The 20,621-nt window shown below is 45.4% G+C and overlaps 1 protein-coding gene across 3 annotated transcripts in view; it reads right to left on the bottom strand.

Moving 5' to 3' along the window:
- LOC119378561 (hemicentin-2) overlaps nucleotides 1-20,621 on the bottom strand; it is a 392,255-nt gene that overhangs the window by 72,894 nt on the left and 298,740 nt on the right. For all 3 annotated transcript variants that reach the window (XM_049411494.1, XM_037647659.2, XM_037647652.2), the window contains exons 4-5: nucleotides 13,599-13,799; nucleotides 12,644-12,940 (exon numbers count right to left, since the gene is read on the bottom strand). In XM_049411494.1, the coding sequence (XP_049267451.1) occupies nucleotides 12,644-12,940; nucleotides 13,599-13,799 (498 nt within the window). The remainder of the gene's footprint in view (nucleotides 1-12,643; nucleotides 12,941-13,598; nucleotides 13,800-20,621) is intronic.

Here is a 20,621-nt window from a genome sequence, read left to right as displayed (position 1 = left end):
TTGTTTGCATCCTTTACAACTTTCCATTGACTGACCAGCTTCGTTACGTATAATAAGGTCGAACCTGACCATGAATTAGCACCTGCTCCATGATGATTAAATCAACATATAGAGATTAAAGAACTTTCTTATGAATACGAGCAGTCAGTCTTGGCGTCGAGTCACTATAGATGACGATGCGATTATGATTACACAGATGAGGCGCTACCACGCCGTTAATAAAGAGGCAAATAATAATAATAATAATAATAATAATAATAATAATAATAATAATAATAATAATAATAATAATAATAATAATAATAATAATAATAATAATAATAATAATAATAATAATAATAATATCTGGGGTTTAACGTCCCAAAACCACGATACGATTGTGAGCGACGCCGTAGTGGCGGGCTCCGGAATTTTCGACCACCTGGGGTTCTTTAACGTGCACCTAAACCTAAGTACACGGGCCTCAAACATTTTCGCCTCCATCGAAAATGCAGCCACCGCGGCCGGCATTCGGTCCCGCGACCTTCGGGTCAAAGAGGTAAAGAAGTAGCGCTATATCCTTGAAAGGATAATTACTCAAGATACGTGACTTGTTATCTAAGTTCGTATGTCGGGACGCCCAACATACATTTTCTGCTACATTTTGTCATTTCGTGCACACTTGAACACTGATACTCAGCACTCGACACAACACTGCCACTGTGTACTGAATGAAAAATAATGAACGAGAACACAACGAACAAATTAGTATTTGGATTACGCGAAAATCTTCCTCGCAAAGGAAATGGGGAGAGATTATCTTCCTGCGCGAAAAAGTATGCCAGCAAGGTTTCTAAAATGAGGGTTAGAATTGAAAATACGTATGTTTAAAGCATAAACCACACGATGAAACCAGTGGTGCAAGAAAGACGAGCGCAATATGCGGGAATAACGGTCTTTCACTATTTCCAAGAAAGCGAGACGCATGGGACAGATGAACACAGATCGATCGCTGTATCCGCGTAGCACCTGTGCTGTACACATTTTTTCTTTTTGCATTGCTGTTGTCGTCGCACTGACTAAGTGAAGCAATCTTAGCTCAAGTACAATTCAATTCGGAGTTATTTGCGAAGGTGTAAATAAAAAAAATAAATACAAGTTGCCCTTTAAAAAAATCATGATGCTATTATCAAGCGTCAGGTTTCACGCTGATATCAAGAACTACCAAGAACACGTATATATTACAAACACGAATACAACATTGCCGGGGATATGTTTGTGGCTTCCATAAAGGAAAGAACAGAATTCATTTCCCAATAGTACTTTCAGAGGACGCTAGCCTTTGCCGCCGCAATATATATATAGTGGTATACAAATAGCGGCATTAGCGCTGGCGTTGCGCACTACCGAAGTCGGGGCGTGCACGCTCACACATGCGCCAGTTCTCCGTAGCTCCTCTCAGCACGGGTCAACGTTCGTGAGATTAAACTGAAGCATAACATCAAGCTGACGCCTCTATATTTGCTGTATCGGGCACAGCTATAGGCCTGCATGGCGACTTTCGTTTAGCAAGAAGAAAAGAAGAAAGGAAGGAAAACCGCGTGCACTCCGAGAATATTTTATGTGAAGATACTTTAAAGCGCAAACAAGACAAAAACACAAGAAAGGTGCTTCAGACAGGCCTAGCGCTCACTTCGAAGTAAGGTTTTGAGTTAGAAGTCCGCCAGGTTTTATCATTAATCGAAGAGGCCAAAAGCACACCAAAACGCACTCGTGAGCGAAATTTAAACTAACAAACGTGAAACTACTTCTCTTCATTAATTCAAACAAGATAAACACATGTTGCTACACTAGAATAACTTCTACTCCAGCATACAAGGATAAAAAGGGCAGATTTATCGCTCAAGGTAAAAAAAAATTGATATTGCGTACGATATTTTATAGGCATTCAACGCTAAATCGAACACTTTCGATGTATTGGACAGCGCGCGCACGCATTCGATTGCCAAAGGCAAGGTTCGTTCACACCAACGTCTCGGAATACATCAGGTGCATCGAACGCGAGGAATCGGAGGAATCCGCGAACGTGCTTAATTTCGTTCACGCGATTGTGGTTTTCCTTTGTCCCCGTGCTATTCTATAACGAAGCAATTTATGTTCATTAAGCCAGAGTGGACATGTCGGCAGGCAGAGGCGACACATTTAATTACGCATTCATTGGGTCCCCGGCAAGATTTCTCGGAAACCGATCCCGAGCTCTCGAGAACAATAATAGAAGCGGCGAAAACCCATCGGTCTTGCGACTGCTCTTTGGGCCTCGGTTCGCCTGTCCGGGGCGCAATAGCGGGCACCTCTTATTGATTTCGGTCAGCTCAGCAATGGTCCGTAAGCTAAGCACAGGGGTCAGGGTGCCCAATAAGGAGAACGAAAGAAGTGCTGGGACTACACTGACGATAGGGAGAGGCATACAATATAATACAAGAGTAATATTATCCAGAATGTATTCCGCAAACAACCTCCCTGCTGAACCATACCCATCGGGACCCCGTATTCTTATTTTGCTTCTCTTATACCATCGAGGCAGCGCTGAATGCCGTAATTACGAAACGTTCTTCTATTTTTTTTTTCTCGATAGCGCACCTTTCTGTTGTGTAAGGAGCCTCTATTGACTTCGAAAACGAGCTCATTTCTAATTGAGTTTAGCGAAATAAGGGGGAGTCCTGTTTCTTCTTTTGTTTGCTTTTGCCCCATTTTCAAAACGAGGAGAGGTAAGCTTTTTTTGTGTGCGCACACTGTCAAGGTGAGTAACGCAAGCCATCCGCGACGGTCGCAGTATGCAGTCAAAAAAGAGAAGCGCGAAAGTAACCAAGCTGAGAAAGTATAACGAAAAAAAGAGAGCGAGAAAAAAAACCCTGGTGCAGGAATCAGGCTTATAGCGTAGAGCGCGGGGACTAACAATGCAACGCGGGCCTCTTTGAAACTGCTGCCAGCCGGAGCGACAGCGGAGCTTCGAGGCCAGCCCCATAAGAAGTACAAAGCGCGAATTTATCTTCCTTCGTCCGGCAGGGTGAAAAAAGCAGGTCGGCCGGGAGGGGAACAATTCGCCGGATCCGGTGGCCGCCCGCGCCAGCGAGCCCCCTTTCAATCTCCTCGCCGTCAAGCTTCGCGCGTAACACAATTAAAGCGACGCGCAGCGTCCTGGCCGCTTCTAATCACAGCTCTATTGATTGAAAATCACGTAGTTGGGCAACCCAGCGCCGACGGCTTGCTTCGACGTACGGACCGAACGACGCCGGAGGAGGCCCGCCCCGCAGACGCCAGCAGCTACTCGCATCTGCTGCCTGGTCTGCCCTGGCAGAGAAGTTTCGATGAAGGTGCGCCGGGGAATATGCCAGCCGAAGGGATGCAGGCCGAATGAAATCGCACTAGTGAAAACGTGTACTTGGGTCTAAGGAGGGCGTGTATTACGCAACCGCTCGCTGTTGACGCCGTTTCTTCCGAGTCAGAGCCGAGGTTGTAGAGAGTGGTCCAGGGAGTTTGTGTTCATTACGCTTCGCGACCCAGCAAATCACATTCTGGAGGGCACGGCAACGGTTGCTATTTGCTATCGCTGCGATGTGTGTTCACTGGAACGAGGAAAATGACATAAGGGAGGTGAAAATTGTAGGGGTGTGCAAATGTTCGAAAATTTCGAATAACGTATCGAATAACATTCTGTTCGATTCGGTACTCGAATCGAATTGTACATATTCGAAATGCCGAATATTTTTCGAATAGTTTTTCGAATAATCAGCACTGACGGGAGAACCCTAGAACAACACAACTTTGGAAAAACTAAAGGTCATTTTCCTTCTTTTAATCACTATATTAGCGATGCGCATGTAGCCCAAGCTTTTATGAAACTACCGACGCTATATTGATAACCGGAGGAAGGCGTTTTTTTCTGAAAACTCCACTCTTATTCAGTTTTTACTATGCTGAAGCTGCATCGCAATAATCAGTTCCTGTCTTCATCCTGTAATAACTGAATGTGGGGACCGCGACTGCATTGAGGTTTACGGATAACAACAGACGCAAGTGTTGTGCTTCCGTAAATTACTCTTGCATATACAGCTTTTAAAACTGATGTTTAGATGCTTTCGGTACCGAGGCCCATGTTGGGGTGACAGATTTATCAGTTTCATTGCATCTTTAGCTGTATTTGTGGTGTTCGGTTCAAAATTGCTTTGTCTTTCTGTCTCAGTTTTATTTAAAAGCAGGCGACAAAGTATCACGCAGATTAGTCGCTGCTGTATTTCAACCTACGGTTGTAAAATATTTCGAAGGCTCTGGTCGCTGCTGTATGCGAGCTTACCTCAGTTTTCACAAGTGTGGTATTTTGAGACGGTTAAAGTAACCGCAATGTTCTTGGGAGAACGTTTGTGAATATTTGTTTCAAATAAAATGTTGTGGAGTTCTCGGACTCTTTTGAAAATGGTTGTCTTACTATTCGAAGACTATTCGAAGAGTATTCGATTAGTATTCGTATTCGATTCGTATTCGATTTGGTTCCAAAATTTACTATTCGCACACCCCTTCAAAATTGGCGTCTTTTTATGAGACACTTCCGTTTCAGCAGAGGCAAAAACAGCCTTACCCGGCGATTACCTTATTCAACATTAACGAGTTTCATCGACACTGAGCTAAATTTATCTAGGCACTTTGGCAGACACGTCCGCGTGCATGGGCTTTTGGAAACAAAAGCTGCGCAATAGAACCAAAGCTTTGATCACATATTTAGGCCGCACTGGTATATTCCTGAGTGAGGTTATTATTTAGGGTGAAATATGACGTTTCACTACAGTTGTAGGCAATTCTATTTAAAGAAACTTTTGGCAATTTTTGTTACTGACACTGCAATGGTGGTTTTCATTGAGCAACGAGTGGCACTTGCTAAGTATATATTCGCCGAGATACTGGCCGTTCGTGATGTTGAACAACGCGAATGACAAGAGGCAGTAGAAAAGAGAACAGGACAGGCGCTGTCTCGCAACTGTCTGTGCTGTCTGGCCGACCCGGCACCAGGCAGCACATCGCAATAAAGACAGTAGTCTCAAACTTGAGAGGGTTGACGAAGATAACTCCGCATTGAAACGATTTCGCCATCATAAGCCTTAAGTGGCTGTCTCCGTTACGCTTAGAGGTTTACCGGCGTTGAGAAAGCCAGAACGAGCCGTGCTGCCGGGAGGGAACCGATGAGAACGCGTCGTCTAGGGATTGTCCGTGTTGGGCTTGTGTCGAGTAAGGGTTAGAGGTTAAAGGGGGAGTGGTCACTGAGTGCGGGAGAGGAAGTGGAAATCCTACAACGGTCGTCTTAGGTATGTGTTTGAGGGGCGCACTCGAAAAGCGAGTTGCTTGGCTTACTGACGTTTTTGCAGAAAATCGGCCAATAATAGCAACGGCTTAAAAAACTGAATAAGCGCTGAGGGAGTTTTGTAAGTGACCGACTAAGGCAGGAACTACTGAGAAAGACGTATATGACAGAGAAAGAGTGCACAGGACGAATGTTAGAGGGTGGCAATGCTGGCTAAAATTATTTAAAACTGAATGAAGACATAACATTATGCGAACAGATGGTAAGAGTATAACCAACTACATCCGGAGCCTTGAAGGTCTGATATGGTTAGCACATTGCAGAAAACTGAGGAGACTCGATGATCGGCCCTTTACTACAGAAAAGATGTTAGGAGCCTGGTCTCGCAGCACAGCAGCCCAGAAAGCCACACAAGCCCTTTTGCAGTAATTGAAGGCAACAGCATTGAGCGACCGCCTGTGAAACCCTGAACTGTGTGTGTGTGTTGTAAAATGTGTGTCTCTCTCTCTTTTGCTCTCTTATTCCCCTCTCCATGCGTAGGATAGCAAACTGGACGTACTCTAGTTAACCTCCCTACATTTCCTATATTCCTTCTCTCTCTCCCTTAAAGGCGGCTTAAAAATGAGTGGAATCGTTACATCAATAAGGGCCGACTTGAATGCAAAGATAAATGGAGAGGTGGAAGTTGGTTTGGCGGAGACAATGTGTTATAGTTTCGGGTTCAATAACATCTTATAATCCCAATTAATTTCGTGCACAATTATGACGAAGTGAAGTTATCAATCGCCAATGAGGGATAAAAGCCGCTCCAACGAGATAACTCATAGCAATGTTCGCAGTTGTCGGTCACTATTCCGCTCAGGCATCCAACTGCTTGCTCGTTTGCCTGACTTGCTGTAGCACTTCTTTAGAGATCTGCGCGACATTTAAGCGCAATTGAATCCCAGCTATCCGTTGCATGCGAAATTTTTTCTTTTGTGACAGCCTAGCGAACTGCGGGGACGTGAATTGTGTAGGCTCCTACTAAAAAAAAATCAGTAAAGGCAATTGAGAAGGTGCGTTGTCACACTACTGGTGGCATGCAGTAAGAGTGTACTCCATTGGCACATCAATATTTTTTTTTAGTACTGCAAGAGAGATACAGTTCAGAGGAGAGCTTCGAAAGCAGGGGAAGTACGGGAAGTGTCGTTTCTGGCCCCGACGCTTGCGAAGTCAAATTGAAACCTCGCCCGGCATTCCCGAAGTGGCGGGGTCGCACCTGGCGGTCGACTAAAGCTGGCGAACGGTCCGGTCACGAGCCAATGGGTTGGCAGACGTGAGCCATCGATCGGGCGCGGTGGCCGGGGACTTTTGAGCCGCCACCCTCCTCAGCTAAGCCGAACGTGAGTCCGGGGTCGAACCTGTCCTCCCGCACGGTGCAATGGGGCGCGAAAGATAGAAGACCGGCGCGCTGGGCCGACCTCAACAATGTGCGGACTCGGCGCGGCGGACGGCCGCGTTTCATGAGCGCGACGCGCAATCAAGGCGGCCAGGAGTGTGCTGCGATTGAATTCACGCACGCACGCCCGCTCGTCGTCGGCGGCGGCGCGACCGAAGCGCGGGCTGAACCGGTAGCTACATAGGAGCAAAGGAAACTAAACGAGAGGACAACACGCACACAAAAAGAGAGGGAGGCGGAGAAGGAATCGGCCACTCGCCTTAAACGACGCTGACAGAGATTAATCTTCGCGAAGCGGGAGGCCGCTGGGCGACATTGGCGCTCTTTTCTTCTTCCGTCTCGGTGAAAAACGATTTAGCGTCGTTAGAGAAGCGCGGCCCGGTGTATCAAAGGAGAACTGCTGCTCTCCCTGGCTGCTGTGAGCGAGCGCTCTTCAGCCGGGCCGCGCAAAATCTTCAGGCCGCCCCACTGAACTGCTGTAGCTCGCCCCGCGAAGATAGCGGCGCCAAGACTCTCCCCCTTTTATTTCTGAGCCCAGGTAAGATAGCCCCTTGGGCCGCCGGAGACGTCTCGGGAGAGACGGCCGTCTGCTCCGGGCCGACTCCGCTAACAAGGCATGCCTCCCACGACGTGGACGGGTGACTCCCTGGCAAGCCCGGGTGCACCAACGCAATCCTCTCTTCCGCGCTTTCCTCTGAAATGGTACCGCGCCTCGTTCAAAGTTCTGGTGACTTATGATAAGAGCAGGAACTCGAAACAATGTGGACCATTTGACTTCCAGAAACGATGAGTGATGTGAGGGTGGATTTCCTTCTGAGGAAATATGTTCCTAGGACCTGCTGCGCTGGGTACTGATAGTGCAATGAAAAGAAGCTTACCTATAGCGTTTTCAGTGTTCATGCATGCGTCTTAAGTACTTAAATATTGGGAATAACAATTTTCTCGGACTCCAGATGGTAATAATTACAATGAAGGCCAAGAAAAATGAAGATGTTGAGGTAGATTTATGTCTGAGCTCTCTGAATGAACTTCACATACTTATGCGTTATATTCTTATGCGTTATTTTAAGCGTTCGGAATGATAACTGCTCTAAGTAAAAGTGAGGTGTGCCTACAAAAGTGCACCTAAATTATTTTTCGAAATCAGTTTTTACTAGACAATTTGATAGCAATATGACATGCAAAAATAAATGAACAGCTAGTTATGCTATGCAAATATGTAAACGAGAAATTTACTCGTGGGCAGGTATTTGCCAAAACCAACAATAAAGTGGAACTGTGCACCTGTACTTGCTACATTTGTACATGACCTTTGATGCGGAAGCAAACTGAGTCAAAGAACGATTTTCTTCTTTGTGGCAGGAGGATGTGCAGCCTAGTTCATTAGCAACCATGCCTTTTTACACAGCTGTCGCACGTCTGAGATCATCAAGCACGAGTGAACGCATCCCTACTTGGCGATATGTAGTGACAAGAGCAAGATGCGTTGGAAGGGGGAGTGCATCTTCGACACATATTGGTGTATAAGCGCTACAGTCTATATCGCGATATCCTTGGTAAATATACCTAAGGACGGCACCACAGCTAGCGACGTTTTTTTCTCCTTTGCGCATTGCTCCTAAACTCAGGGGTTCTCGGTTAATAATTACTCACAACAAGTTCCCGTAGCGCGATTTTACAGAATAAAATTTGCACTGAAAACAGCCAGATTGCGAAGTCAGATGTCAGCTAAAAAACTTACTGAACGCATTATAACGTCGTGCTTGAATAATGTCTAAGATTTGGTATTTCTTCTTGAGGTGGAGAGAGCCAATCATATTGCCGTTGTCTCTGTGTGCTTCGGCGCGAATAATTCATAAGTGTGCAAGTGTGATCGTTGGTGTTGTTGCAAAACAGTGACACTAATGACGGCTTCAAAGCACAATCGCATATCGCGTTTTTTTTAAGTAGAATAAGAACAGGACTTCGGCGTTTGCTATAGCGTTTTACTCATCTACGGTGAAAATAGTAGGATGTTACTGCTTCTGATATTCTGATTTTTTTTTTTTTACTATCAACACTACGTCATCCTCGGTCTATATTGACCCTTGTGGCCTCCAAGATACATGCATCACTGTCAGCACTCTCAGATCTTGTTCGTAGTGCAATATCTTGCACCGATCGCCAATCGTGCATGCTGCGCGACAGCGCAGAGGATGGTGTAGGACAGCGCAAATGACAACGTGAAGAACGCCCTAGGGGATGATGGTTTCGATGTAGATACACGCTGCTGGACCAACGGAATTCAGATCTCGCTGGTAGTGATCGGGAATTGTTTTAAGCGTGCCAAGTGCTCACTTGGCTATCCTCTACACATTGTGTAAAAGTTTTCAATATCACTCGTGCTGTTACAAGTTAACGCGATACAGCAATCAGTCCCTGTAAAGCGTGCTTTGTCTGTAAAGCTAACGTGATCAACCAAGAAGCCAACTTGCGAACATCACTTGCTATATGATCATTATTTTTTTATTTTTTTTGCGGTGTCACAATTAGCGTAGTACTGCGCACTAGCTTTCTTTGCAAAGCGTGTTTTGTGGAAGGCTTATTTTTTTAGAAAAAGAAATAAAAAGGAAAGGCCCTTTCGCGATGGAAATGATGGCAGGTTTATGGTTGACCTTGGACAACTCGAACGGCGTTCAAGTCCTACTTGAGTGCGACGTGTTGACGCGGCGCATCATGCAAGCCAACACGTTCCGTGTAGAAGGAACAGCGCCTTGGCAGACACGGAAAATTAAGCAAGAACTGACAGGTGTCATTCACTCTTCAAAAACTGACATTCAAAAACTGACAGGTGTCATTCACAGGTGTCATTCACAACGACGACTCGGCAACACTCCGTCAACGTTGTGAAAACGCGCCAAATGTATTTAGGATTGGTTAGAAAACAAACAGCGTTGTGGAAAACGCGGTTTCCTTCATAAAACGCAAGGAGGGGGGGGAGAGGGGGTGACGTCACCGGCAGTGGTGATGACGGAAATATGTTTATCGACAGATAAGGGGTAATGCGGAAGGATTCTCTAGTCCGGGACTCCTATAACAACTTCGGTGATGGTCCAGGCCCACCCAATGATTGCCAGCCGGGCCTCGCAGGCACAGTCACGAAGGGCGCCTTCCACTGCTCTGAGGTGCGGGAGGACTTAATAATGCGAGGAAAGAGCAACATCGCCTATCAGAAACCCGTCGCACTAGCTAAAGGAATTCTATTCGGATTTAAAAGCGATTTCGGTATCCCACTATTACCCAATCCTTGTGCACTACATTGACTGGCTTTGTTAATTGTTTTAAGCCTTTCATTCTAAAGAGAGGATTTGCGTGTTGAGGTTCTCTCTCGAAAGCGGTTCTTTCGTTAAACGGTTGAGGAAGAATCGTATTGCCTGCTAGAACTGTAAATTTTCTTGGGCACCTTTCATTCGAAGGTCGGCTCATTGCGACGCAATGCTTTTTTTTTCTTTTCCCTGCTAGCTTCTTGTGTTTAATATTTTAGGTACTTGCACATAACACAGCACACACACAGTCAGTCAAAGTCCGTCACTATTGTGTGGTACGGCCCCGCCACGGTGGTCTAGTGGTTATGGCGCTCGACTGCTGACCCGAAGGTCGCGGGATCGAATCCCGGCAGCGGCGGCTGCATTTTCGATGGAGGCGAAAATGTTTGAGGCCCGTGTACTTAGATTTAGGTGCACGTTAAAGAACCCCAGGTGGTCGAAATTTCCGGAGCCCTCCACTACGGCGTCTCTCATAATCATATCGTGGTTTTGGGACGTTAAACCCCAGATATTATTATTGTGTGGTACGCGAAATCACTGTCACAGCCACTTGTCCAAGTCCGTTTCCTTTAAAAACCGAAGTAGCGCTTTCGTCGCCCGCGGTGTCTTCTGTCGACGACATTTAATAATGGCTTCAACAGACATTGGTCTATTGTCAAGGTGCGCTAGAGCGGATGCCAGGGACTGTCTCTGAACATTATACCCCGGATATAGTCGCACAGGATGTGCTGTAGCGTCTCCTCGCAACGACAGGTATCGCAAAGAGCGCTGTCGGCCATTGCAATGCGAAACGAATAAGATTTCGTGAGTGCCATCGCTAGCCATAAGCACCTCTTCGCTCTCCATCTCTCAATTCCCCCCCCTCCCCCCATCCTGTTCCCATGTGTAGGGTAGCAAACCGGTGGTCCTAAACTGGTTAACCTCCATGCCTTTCCTTCTCTACTATTTCTTCTCTAGAGTTTTTCCAAATTTATACACCGGCAACCGTATTGCTAGCCCTATTGAAGGAAATTAGACGACGCCGATGCCACCAAAAGGACATGAGAAGTAGCCGAGCAATGAAATAATAATACTGACGAAGACGAAACAGACGCGCTCTATAATAATCATTGCATGCAGGTGCCGAAAACTTAATTTAGAACCGCCTCCATTACTTGGAAAATGGCGCGCTAGAACAAGCAGAGGGTTTGAATTTCTTACCTACGAAAGACAAAGATGTTCAGTTCGTGTTAGTCCATCATGACAGCTGCTGACGCAACCACGCTATTTAAAGTGAGTATTTAGTATCGGTTTCAGTATGCTCTTGCAGCATTGACATGCTGACGAAAAGTATAGTCCGGGACTGTCAACATGTTGGTGGCAAATTCGTACCCCAGCAGCAGAAGCCCAGCGTACCTTTTTTTTTCCTTTGTAGTAACCTCCAAAAGTATTTTGGAATTTCAGTGACGATACTAGCGCACTCTCGCTGTAAAATGCCAACTTGCGTATGCCATGGGCATTATTTGTTTACTCTTTTTGCGTTTTTGCGGAGGCTCTAAATATGCTTGCGGAAAAATAATCTGTAAAGCCTATTATGACTGTAAGACTTGCGTGCTAAAAAAAAAAGCTGATTTGCCAACTTTGCAAGTAAGCTTTTTCACATCATAGAGTACTGCTAACTAGCGTTGCGGGGCCAGTTACGTTAATGTAAGGCTTATTTGTGAGAAGAAAAAATAAATAAAAAAAAACTTCCCATTACACTCACAGCTTTTAAATGCGGGAGCATTCCTATACCGACTCAAAGAGAACTGTGGGTCCGTACGCCCGTCCGTCCCTCTGTCACCTCAGACGAATCGATATCATAATCAATCATGCGGAATTCCGCTTGGTGGGGCAAGATTAATGAAAGCTTTGTATTTTCGTACTACCAACAGGTACATGATATCTTCTGTTTTTTTAGGGAATCCATTCATTGCTGAAGAAAACGGTGAGGCCTGCTGATTTTCGTGTGACAGCTGTTAAAAAAACCAAGGTAAAACTGCTCTATCCGTCCATCTCTCTGTGTTCCCGTCCGCTAAAATAGGCGATAACGATGGTCCTCGTCGAGTACGCTATCAGAAGCACACACTATTTAAAGCGGTATTTTGGTCAGTGCCAATTAACGCATGATGATTTCGTCGCACAGAAGTGGCGACAAAACGGCGTAAATGTGTCGAAGTTCACATATAGCATTTGTTGAAACTCAGCAACTCTTTATACATTGATTTTTTTTAAATTGCTGCCCATTGACTTGCGTCGGAATATTGTGGCAAAGCTTACGAAAAGACTGAAGGGGCAAGGATCAATATTCTTAGCAACAATCTGGCCTGATCATACATAGAATTACTTACATAACCATACCTCGAAAAGTGCTTCGGCAGTGTACTTAACATAAGCTCGACAAAAGTAGCCAGATCACTTTAGAACTATACGCTGAGAAAACCTTCGAAATCTCGTCACATTTCTGTAGGAGTAACTCGCAAGTTATTACACAGGTTCCGCGGCCACCTGCTGCAGATTGCCTGCAGTATCGCCTTTGGGGGTACTCACAGTAGATGCGCATGACCCAGACGTCTTCGGCCACCGCGCCGGGCAGCAGCGGGTTTTGGGCCCGGCACATGAGTTGTAGGCCATTGTCGGCGCTTGTTGGCGTGAAGTTGACAACCGAGGTGGTGACGTTGCCGTCCGCCGACACGTGGTTGAAGGTCTGGTCGAGCTGGACGCCGTTTCGCCACCAGCTGATGTTGGCCGGTGGCCGAGAGCCCATCGCTTCGCACACGATCTCTACCGGGATTCCGGCTGACAGGGGCGTGTCACCGCGGCGCACCACGGCATCCAGAGGGCGCACTGGAAGAATGAATTTTTTGGAACAGAAAGCTGTGCTAGTTGGTAGCGATTCATGATAAAAGACGGTAGGCGTGCAAACACGGACACAAGAGAGACGTCAGGACAACACAAGCGCCGTGTTGTGTCGTCCTGACGTCTCTCTTGTGTCTTTGTCTCCACATCTACCGTCTTTTACCACGAGAATTGATGTGCGGCACGCTGACAGCTCGAGCCCTTTTGGGACTCACGACTGCTGTCTGTCTAAGGCAGGCTTCGGACACCGCGGCTGCCTTACAGAAGCCATAGGAACTCATCGCCATTACAGGTTCTAGCAACTTTGAATGCAGAGCTGCGGGATTATTTGACAGCTCGTCGTAACTATACACGACTAAGGGGCCTAACCTTTCAGGAAAGCGCTTGGTCACTTCGAATTCAAACATAAGTAAAAGCGCCTTTTTCAACACATACTTAAAAACCACAAATCCAGGATAAAATATTGAGTTATACAGCAATACATTTACCGTGCAATTTAAGCAAACTCAATACGTACTTAAGTTAAACAGCGTCAATTCGTTCGGAAATTTACCTAAACATTCGTACCTCCTAATACGTAGCTTCGAGCTACAACGACGAAAACAGGGTGCACATATTGTCCCGGTCTATAAGAGCTGCCACTCACAGATCATTTCAAGCTTGACAGACGAAGAAACGGTCGCCGATATGTTGTTGGACACCTGGCAGGTGAAGACAGACAGCAGGTCTGAACGTTCCAGTCTCGAGATGATTGCGTCGCTGCGTATGTTGCCACGGGTTGATGTGCGTGTCAGGTTAGTGATGACCTTGCCGTTCCTGAACCACGAGATGGATGGAGTCGGTTTTCCTGTAAGGAAACACCAGAACGCCACGGTTATGCTGACAAGCAGCAAAAGTGGCGTCAGAAGCCCAAGTGGGGAGAGGGTATTATTCTTGTGGCAGGGTCAGCGTTTGCGCTCCTTGCGAACCTTATAACATCGCCAGTTCACCAATGCTGATGGCTCCGAAGCAATGGTGTCACAGTGCTATGTATATGTTATGAACGAGTAGAAGAGCAGCCTTCATGTTTTTAGTTGCAATCATACGAAGAAAGCAGACAATTGAAATCAAGGAAGACACGAAAGCATCAAGCAAATTACTTCATTATAGAAAGTTTCTCAGCGTGCACACAACAAATAAGGACGGGAGGAGAGAGGAAGAAAACAACGCTGACTCCCAACTCAGTTTATTGGTGAAAAGGAATATATATATATATATATATATATATATATATATATATATATATATATATATGGGTCATTCCATATCAAGCGTACCAGGTAAATTTTTGACCATCTCCGAGCATGCTGAAATAAATTGGGCTGGTATGTGGGAATGTCAAAAGTAGTTATTGAGCGTTATATTTCGGAAAAAAGTTTGTGTTGCCTAGAGGGCGCTTCGAACTTGGGGCACGGAAGTGAAACTGTGTTCGTACATAACAATTTATATAGAATTACTGGTTTGAGCAATTACTACGAAATAACTTTTTTTCTTAATTTCAAGGCGCTGCTCTTTCATGACTATATATTCATTTTTGTTTCAACTTTCATTATTTTTGGCCTTGACGAAAAGATGCAAAATGTTGCATGTTTAGCATTTCCTAAGAAGAGCAGCGATTTTTCCGCGAGTAATATATTCACATTGAGGGCTTTGTAGGTTCCTATAGTAATTGATAAAAATACCGCGGGATCGAAAGAAGAAGAAACGTTGCCACAATATTGTGACAAATTGCCAAGTAAAAGTATGGCTTTTGCATCGTTGTGTAATACGTATGATTTGTGGGTATGACGTACAGGAAGTTTGAAAAGAGTAGTTTTAAGCAAGAAAAAAATTTTCCAACTGAAAACCACAAGGTCGTACGAAGTTTGCCTGGCCGTCACTACATATCACGTCCGCGCAGGATTCCAGCGGGGGCCTTTTCTCAGCAAATAATGCAAGTCATACAACTGCTTGCCACTTCTTTTAGTAATACTGCTGTATATGACGTCAAAAATGGCGATAGTGCTAAAATTATGGAACGGTACTACCCCCTTGGACCATCAAAGGGCAGGTAATATTCGACCGCTTCATCGTCCAAAGAGGCAGAATTATAATGAAGTCAATGGCCTGCAGAGCTGTTCTAGGGCGTCGTGTTTGGCTTCTGATAGTAAGATACGTGGTTTTACGCAATAATTAACGGCATAACTAAGCTATAGCTTGTTTAAGTTGTTTTTATGATATTTCAGGTATAAGCCAACGCGTGCTCTATACCTGAAAGATCATAAAGAAGGCGATCTCGAGAGCACCCAGACGTAGATGGCTAGATAGATAGGTAGATAGATAGACGCAGATAGAAACGCTCAAAGTGCCTCGGTTTTGCTAAGAAATGCTTTGTATTTAATAAAAGGAAGAATAAAACAGCCTACCCGGGGGGCACCGCTCAATGGCATGAGCTATACGCTTGCGATGGGGATAGGGGGGTTGTCGGACGCAATCTTGTGGTAAATTTATTCCACTGTTCGGAGCTGCCGAACAGCTACCACCTCCCGTCGTATGCAGTAAAACCACAAGCGTTTGTCATTATGTCGATTGATGTCTTTATTGCACGCTCATAGATTCGTTTGTCTTCGCAGTAACTCAACTGACGACATCGAAGTTGCTTTGATCTGCTGCAAATCCTTAAATTTACAGAAATAAAAAGGAAGGGTGGTAGATTTAAAAAAAAAAAGAAACAAGAAACACGCATTAAGTTGTGCTTGCTAAGAAGCTCTGAAGTTGTTTAAGTTTTGCATAAACACCCATAAAAAAAACAATATACGAGAAAATGATACTGGGAACACTGAATTCCGTCCCACACGCATACGCCTACAAACCGAGATACACAATACGAGGACTGATTGCTTAATTATTCTGGTATAAGTAATACATTTCACATTCTACAGCGGTCAGGTGCAGAGTCAACCAGAAATGCGGGCGCACACAACACGCGTTCTTTGTCGTGCCAGAGCATTAACCAAGTTAATACGCCTCCATAAGCAAGAGCTAGCTCTCTTCTTAAACGAGCCAGCCAAGCGAAACAAAAGGGGTAGAGCGCTCGCTGTGCGAAGAAGGGGAAAAACACACACACACACAAAAAGAATGCATCGGACAAGCACCTTAAGCCGCGAGGTCTTGTTCTTTGTGTCGCGCATATCTTCACGATTACTTTGTGCTCGTTGAGGAATGAAGATAGAGTCAGTCTGCTTGAATTGACAGCGCGGTGATTAAGGAATTGAACGGAAGCGCACGGGCGAGGGTCTTCTAAGACAGCCGCGGTGCATGTAGATTAGTAGCGACGTTACGCGTCCGTAGCGCGAGAAAAAAGGAAGAGCAAAAAAAAGGAGAGTTGTCTTTTCGTTAAATCCCGCGAAGCCAGTGAGCTAAATGCTTCCGAAGCGCTCCTCAAAGCCTCGCAGGCGAGTCAAAGGCCACGAGCAGCGCGCACAGCGGGGATAAAGAGCGCTGGGGGAGGTGCGAGAAAGGGAGCTGATGTGCTCGATCGATGAATGCGTACATGAACAATCGGGCCGCCTATTAGAGGCGCACCAAAGGGCATCCGGCGGACACAAAGCAGAGAGATAACAACAGGAGCGGAAAGCGAAGAGCCCGTCGCGGCTATAACACAAGTCGTTCATTTTTCTTCCACGTGCTTTCCCCCTATTCCCGATAGCCTAGCGTATAATTGAACAACAACACGTAGGCGGGTCACGATCGGCTTCCAAGAATAAGAAGGAGGGGGGGGGGCGCAAAACGTGAAAGCCGAAAGGGGGGAGACGTCACTGCCATAAATCCCGGCCTCTGTTTTCCTTGGAGCTTCGGCGCCGCGTTCGGTCAGCTTAATTCCGTATTGGGACTCCGCCGCCGCTTGTTTCTTCTTTTTTTTTCATTTCTCCGCCGCCGGCTTGGCCCGGCCGAAACAGCCGACGTATTTTGCCGACCATTTCAGTCGCTTAATTTGTTCAAACCCTGAGCCGTGATCCCGAGATTTTGCAGACTCCGCGGAAAAAGAAAAGGGTTTCCTCCTTTTTCTTTTATTCGAGAGTGAACGTGTTTCACCGCTCGCAGCTTTTATTTGGTGCCTTGAAAACAGTTAGACACGCTCTTTATTTTCTCGCTACGTGGAAAGAAAAGCGAGCGCTTGTATTTGCTTTTTCTTTTGCCAGACCCCGAAAGAGGGAGGGGAAAGAGCACGGGACTTGAACGCTTTTGTGTAAGACACGGCGCACACTGCCCATAACTCTTCGAGCGCTACACGCAGAGCCCGCTGTCTTCCTTTCGCCCGTCATTTATTCTCTTCACCATTTCGCCCTCATTTTTCTCTATGAATGGGCCAACCTGCCAGCCCATTAATCGGCTCACCGCCTGCACTTTCGCGGAAAACAAGCTATAATATGTGGATATTACGACATTTATTGTTTTTCTTTTGACAGCTCGAGACTTAGTTGATTACCACTCTTGGTAATTGAGGTGCAATATTCTAACTAACGATGCATTCATTCGCTGAAACACATCCGCAATATGATGGTCTTATGTGAACTACACCTGCTATACGTTTCTCTATATACTGTAGCTGTATAGATGATCAAGTGCTAAGAGCGGTCAATTGTATCCCCTCTAAATTCAACTCACCCGGTATACATCGTGTGCGGATAATGCGTCAGTGAATTCGTAGAAAAAGGTGTCCCGAAAAATAACTTGGGCACTGATCACGTGCCCTCTTCTAGTAATTAGATTTTATGTGACAGGAAGCGATGATCGCTTTTTCTTAACAAGCTGGTGCGTTTGAAAATTTCCAGAGCCGAAAATGACGACTGAACAGATGGTAAGAAAAGAAAAAAAAACATGAATGGGAACCCTATTTCAGAGGAAAATCGCACTGATCGCTGTCGCCGCTGTTCACCGCTTGTCAGTGAAACAGTTCTCGAGTGACGTCTATAGGCGGCACGAGATGAAGTTTGCGCGATACACTTTGCGTTGCTGTCTTACGCTTCGTCATCTAGTTGTTGACCAGGTTAGCTCCGTATACAATCATCGAGAACGGGAGCAGCGAGTCTTGTTGCTGCAGCCAGTCAGTTGCAAACTGCAGGTCGCTGTGGTGAGTCCGCTCAACTTTCTCCGCTGAACATGCAGAGAAGAACACGAACTTCACGGCGCTACAAACGCGCACTGATGCTCGTGTAGCCGCATAGTACTATTTTTTGCCTCATTTGCTCGTTAAATTTGCCGAGTTATGTACACAGTGATCATGTTAGACAAATGCAGCAGTGCCAGCTATAGGCGCCCACATCTCCTCAAACGAAAGCAAAAAAAAAAAAAAGAATGATAGAGGGGAAGGCGGCATGTATGAGAACAATAATAAACCGAGAATGATCAACCGATATCTCTCAGCGCGTATTCAGTGTTGCTGTGGGCACGTGCCTCACAGGCCAAAGGCATTCTGTCGCGCACGTGGTCAAACGAACGCGAGTAGTACGCATTATTCAGTTATCGTCGTGCGTTTCGGCCTCTGCTTTTATTTCGTTCGGTCACTTCGGAAAACTACTGCGCAGTGTTCGACTTACCCCTCCATGCATTTATTACAAGCAGTGTTTCTGCTGTCCAATGGAAATGTTCTTATTCGCCTGGGGTTACTGTCGTTACATATTGAGAGTGGAGAGGGGGGAGGCGGTGTTTAAGTATATATAACCTCGCAGAGAGCGCACGCTGCCCAAATTACCTCGCGACACGTCAGAACGGAGATTTTCGTCAATAGTGAGTGATCGGCATCTATCCTCGACACACTCAACGGCTGCACGCGCCTTGTCGGACCAACCGTCTCGCACTTACTGCAACGTCCTTATACGAGACATGGGAGCGGACTAGTTGGCATTCTATGAGAAGAGCAGAAGCGCGGGATTGCGGCAACGGGACAGGGAACCGACTGGGACAAGCGCAAAAATCACCACACATGTTCCGAGGAAATAGCCCCCGGCCAAGCTTCGGAAGAGTGACTATGAATTTCTTCAACAGTTGACTAATGTTGCTGTCGTGCCAGTCCCACTACTATGCTGTGCTGGAGGGCAAGCTCAACACTACGAATTTAACGGCAAAGTGCATCCTGCGCGAAACCATTTCCTGCATGCAAGCTTAAGCTGTGCAATGGTTCCGCTTTAATATTGAGGACGACTTGCAGCGGAATTAGCGAAGAACAGTAGCGTTTTCAGCGTCTCCTCTGACCGAGTCTGTTATAGATACGTGCTGCGGACTTGCTGGCTATGCCGAAGCGCATTACGAAACAACCGCTGAAAAAAAAAATCATATGAGCAGTTCAAACGGAAAGCAGCGACATTTCAACGCGCCTATTTTTAGGTGTAATAATAATTTATTTGCTGAGTACTCTCAGCTCCTTTGACAGTTTCCAACTGCTGGAAGGGAAATTTATTACAGAGAAGGCAGGAACAAAAACGTGAACAAAAAGTGAGATCTCGATGAAACAGTCAGTACAGCAAAAAGACGCTTCATATTCATGGCAACACGTCTACAGTATGTTCAAGAGCACTAATTATCGGAACCTACAACCGCCTGGGGCAACCGGTTTTTGTAATTAAATTACATTTGCCATGGTTTTTGTAATTAAATTACATTTGCCAAGTGTTTTGCCATGGGCACTGCATAACTAGAAAGGACAATAACAATTAATTCGTGGACTTCATCGTTTCGTATATTTGCATTTATCAAATTTAATTTGACCTTTGCATATATCAAATAGTGTTCATAATCCACATTTTTGTTTTCGTATTTCTAATGTCTGTAAACAACCAAACTTTAACATTTATGCTAAAAAGACACTAAAGAGAAAACTGATTTTTCTCGTATTAGTAAATTACTCTTTCACAATACCAAAATCACCACGCTTGCCGCAAGAAGACACTTGCTTAGCGAGAAAACGCGCAAAAAGAAAATGCGGCGGCGAAGCTATCTTGAGGTTTCCTCCCCAATCACCGCGACGTCATAGATTTTGACTGCGCGTACCATGACATATACCGTTCCTAATTGGTAAAAATGAAGTTCACTGTCCTCTGAGGGGACCATAGACTTAACATACGAAGTTTCAGAAAATTTCGTTGAGCCAGCGTTGCCAAAATATGAAAGTTACACATGGAAATCCGTGACGTCACGCACGGAGATTCCGGCGCGAAATTTAAAGGTGAAACTTTGACCTTGATTTTCTCCGCTAGTAATAGACATATGACGGTGAAATTAACGTCATAAGTGTTTTAGATGTATAATTTATCAATCTAAACCGAATCATTGTTTCAATTCAGTGTCTCTTTAAGAAGTCTGTCCTGCAATACCTGGAAAAGTATGAAACGCGTGGTTAATCTTCTTGTTCGCTTTAATTTCTGTTTAAGAGACTTTTGGTTAGAACTCCAGACTGCCGAGGCATACTTGTAATACCGTTCTGATTAATGTTTGGCGTAGAGATAGCTTGATTTTCCGCTGTTGCATGGTGCAATTTCTTTCTTATGAAGCGCAATTTTCGATCCGCAGTTTTAAAGGTGTTGTCTACGTGATAGTTGCAAGATAAGGTGCGTGTTATTGTAGCTCAACAGTAAACACATGCCGATAAAAT

This window comes from Rhipicephalus sanguineus, chromosome 1 (genome assembly GCF_013339695.2).
Source record: "Rhipicephalus sanguineus isolate Rsan-2018 chromosome 1, BIME_Rsan_1.4, whole genome shotgun sequence".
Classification (NCBI taxonomy): domain Eukaryota; kingdom Metazoa; phylum Arthropoda; class Arachnida; order Ixodida; family Ixodidae; genus Rhipicephalus; species Rhipicephalus sanguineus.
The sequence above is the reverse complement of the archived record's forward strand: the minus strand, read 5'-3'. Positions and strand labels throughout refer to the sequence as shown.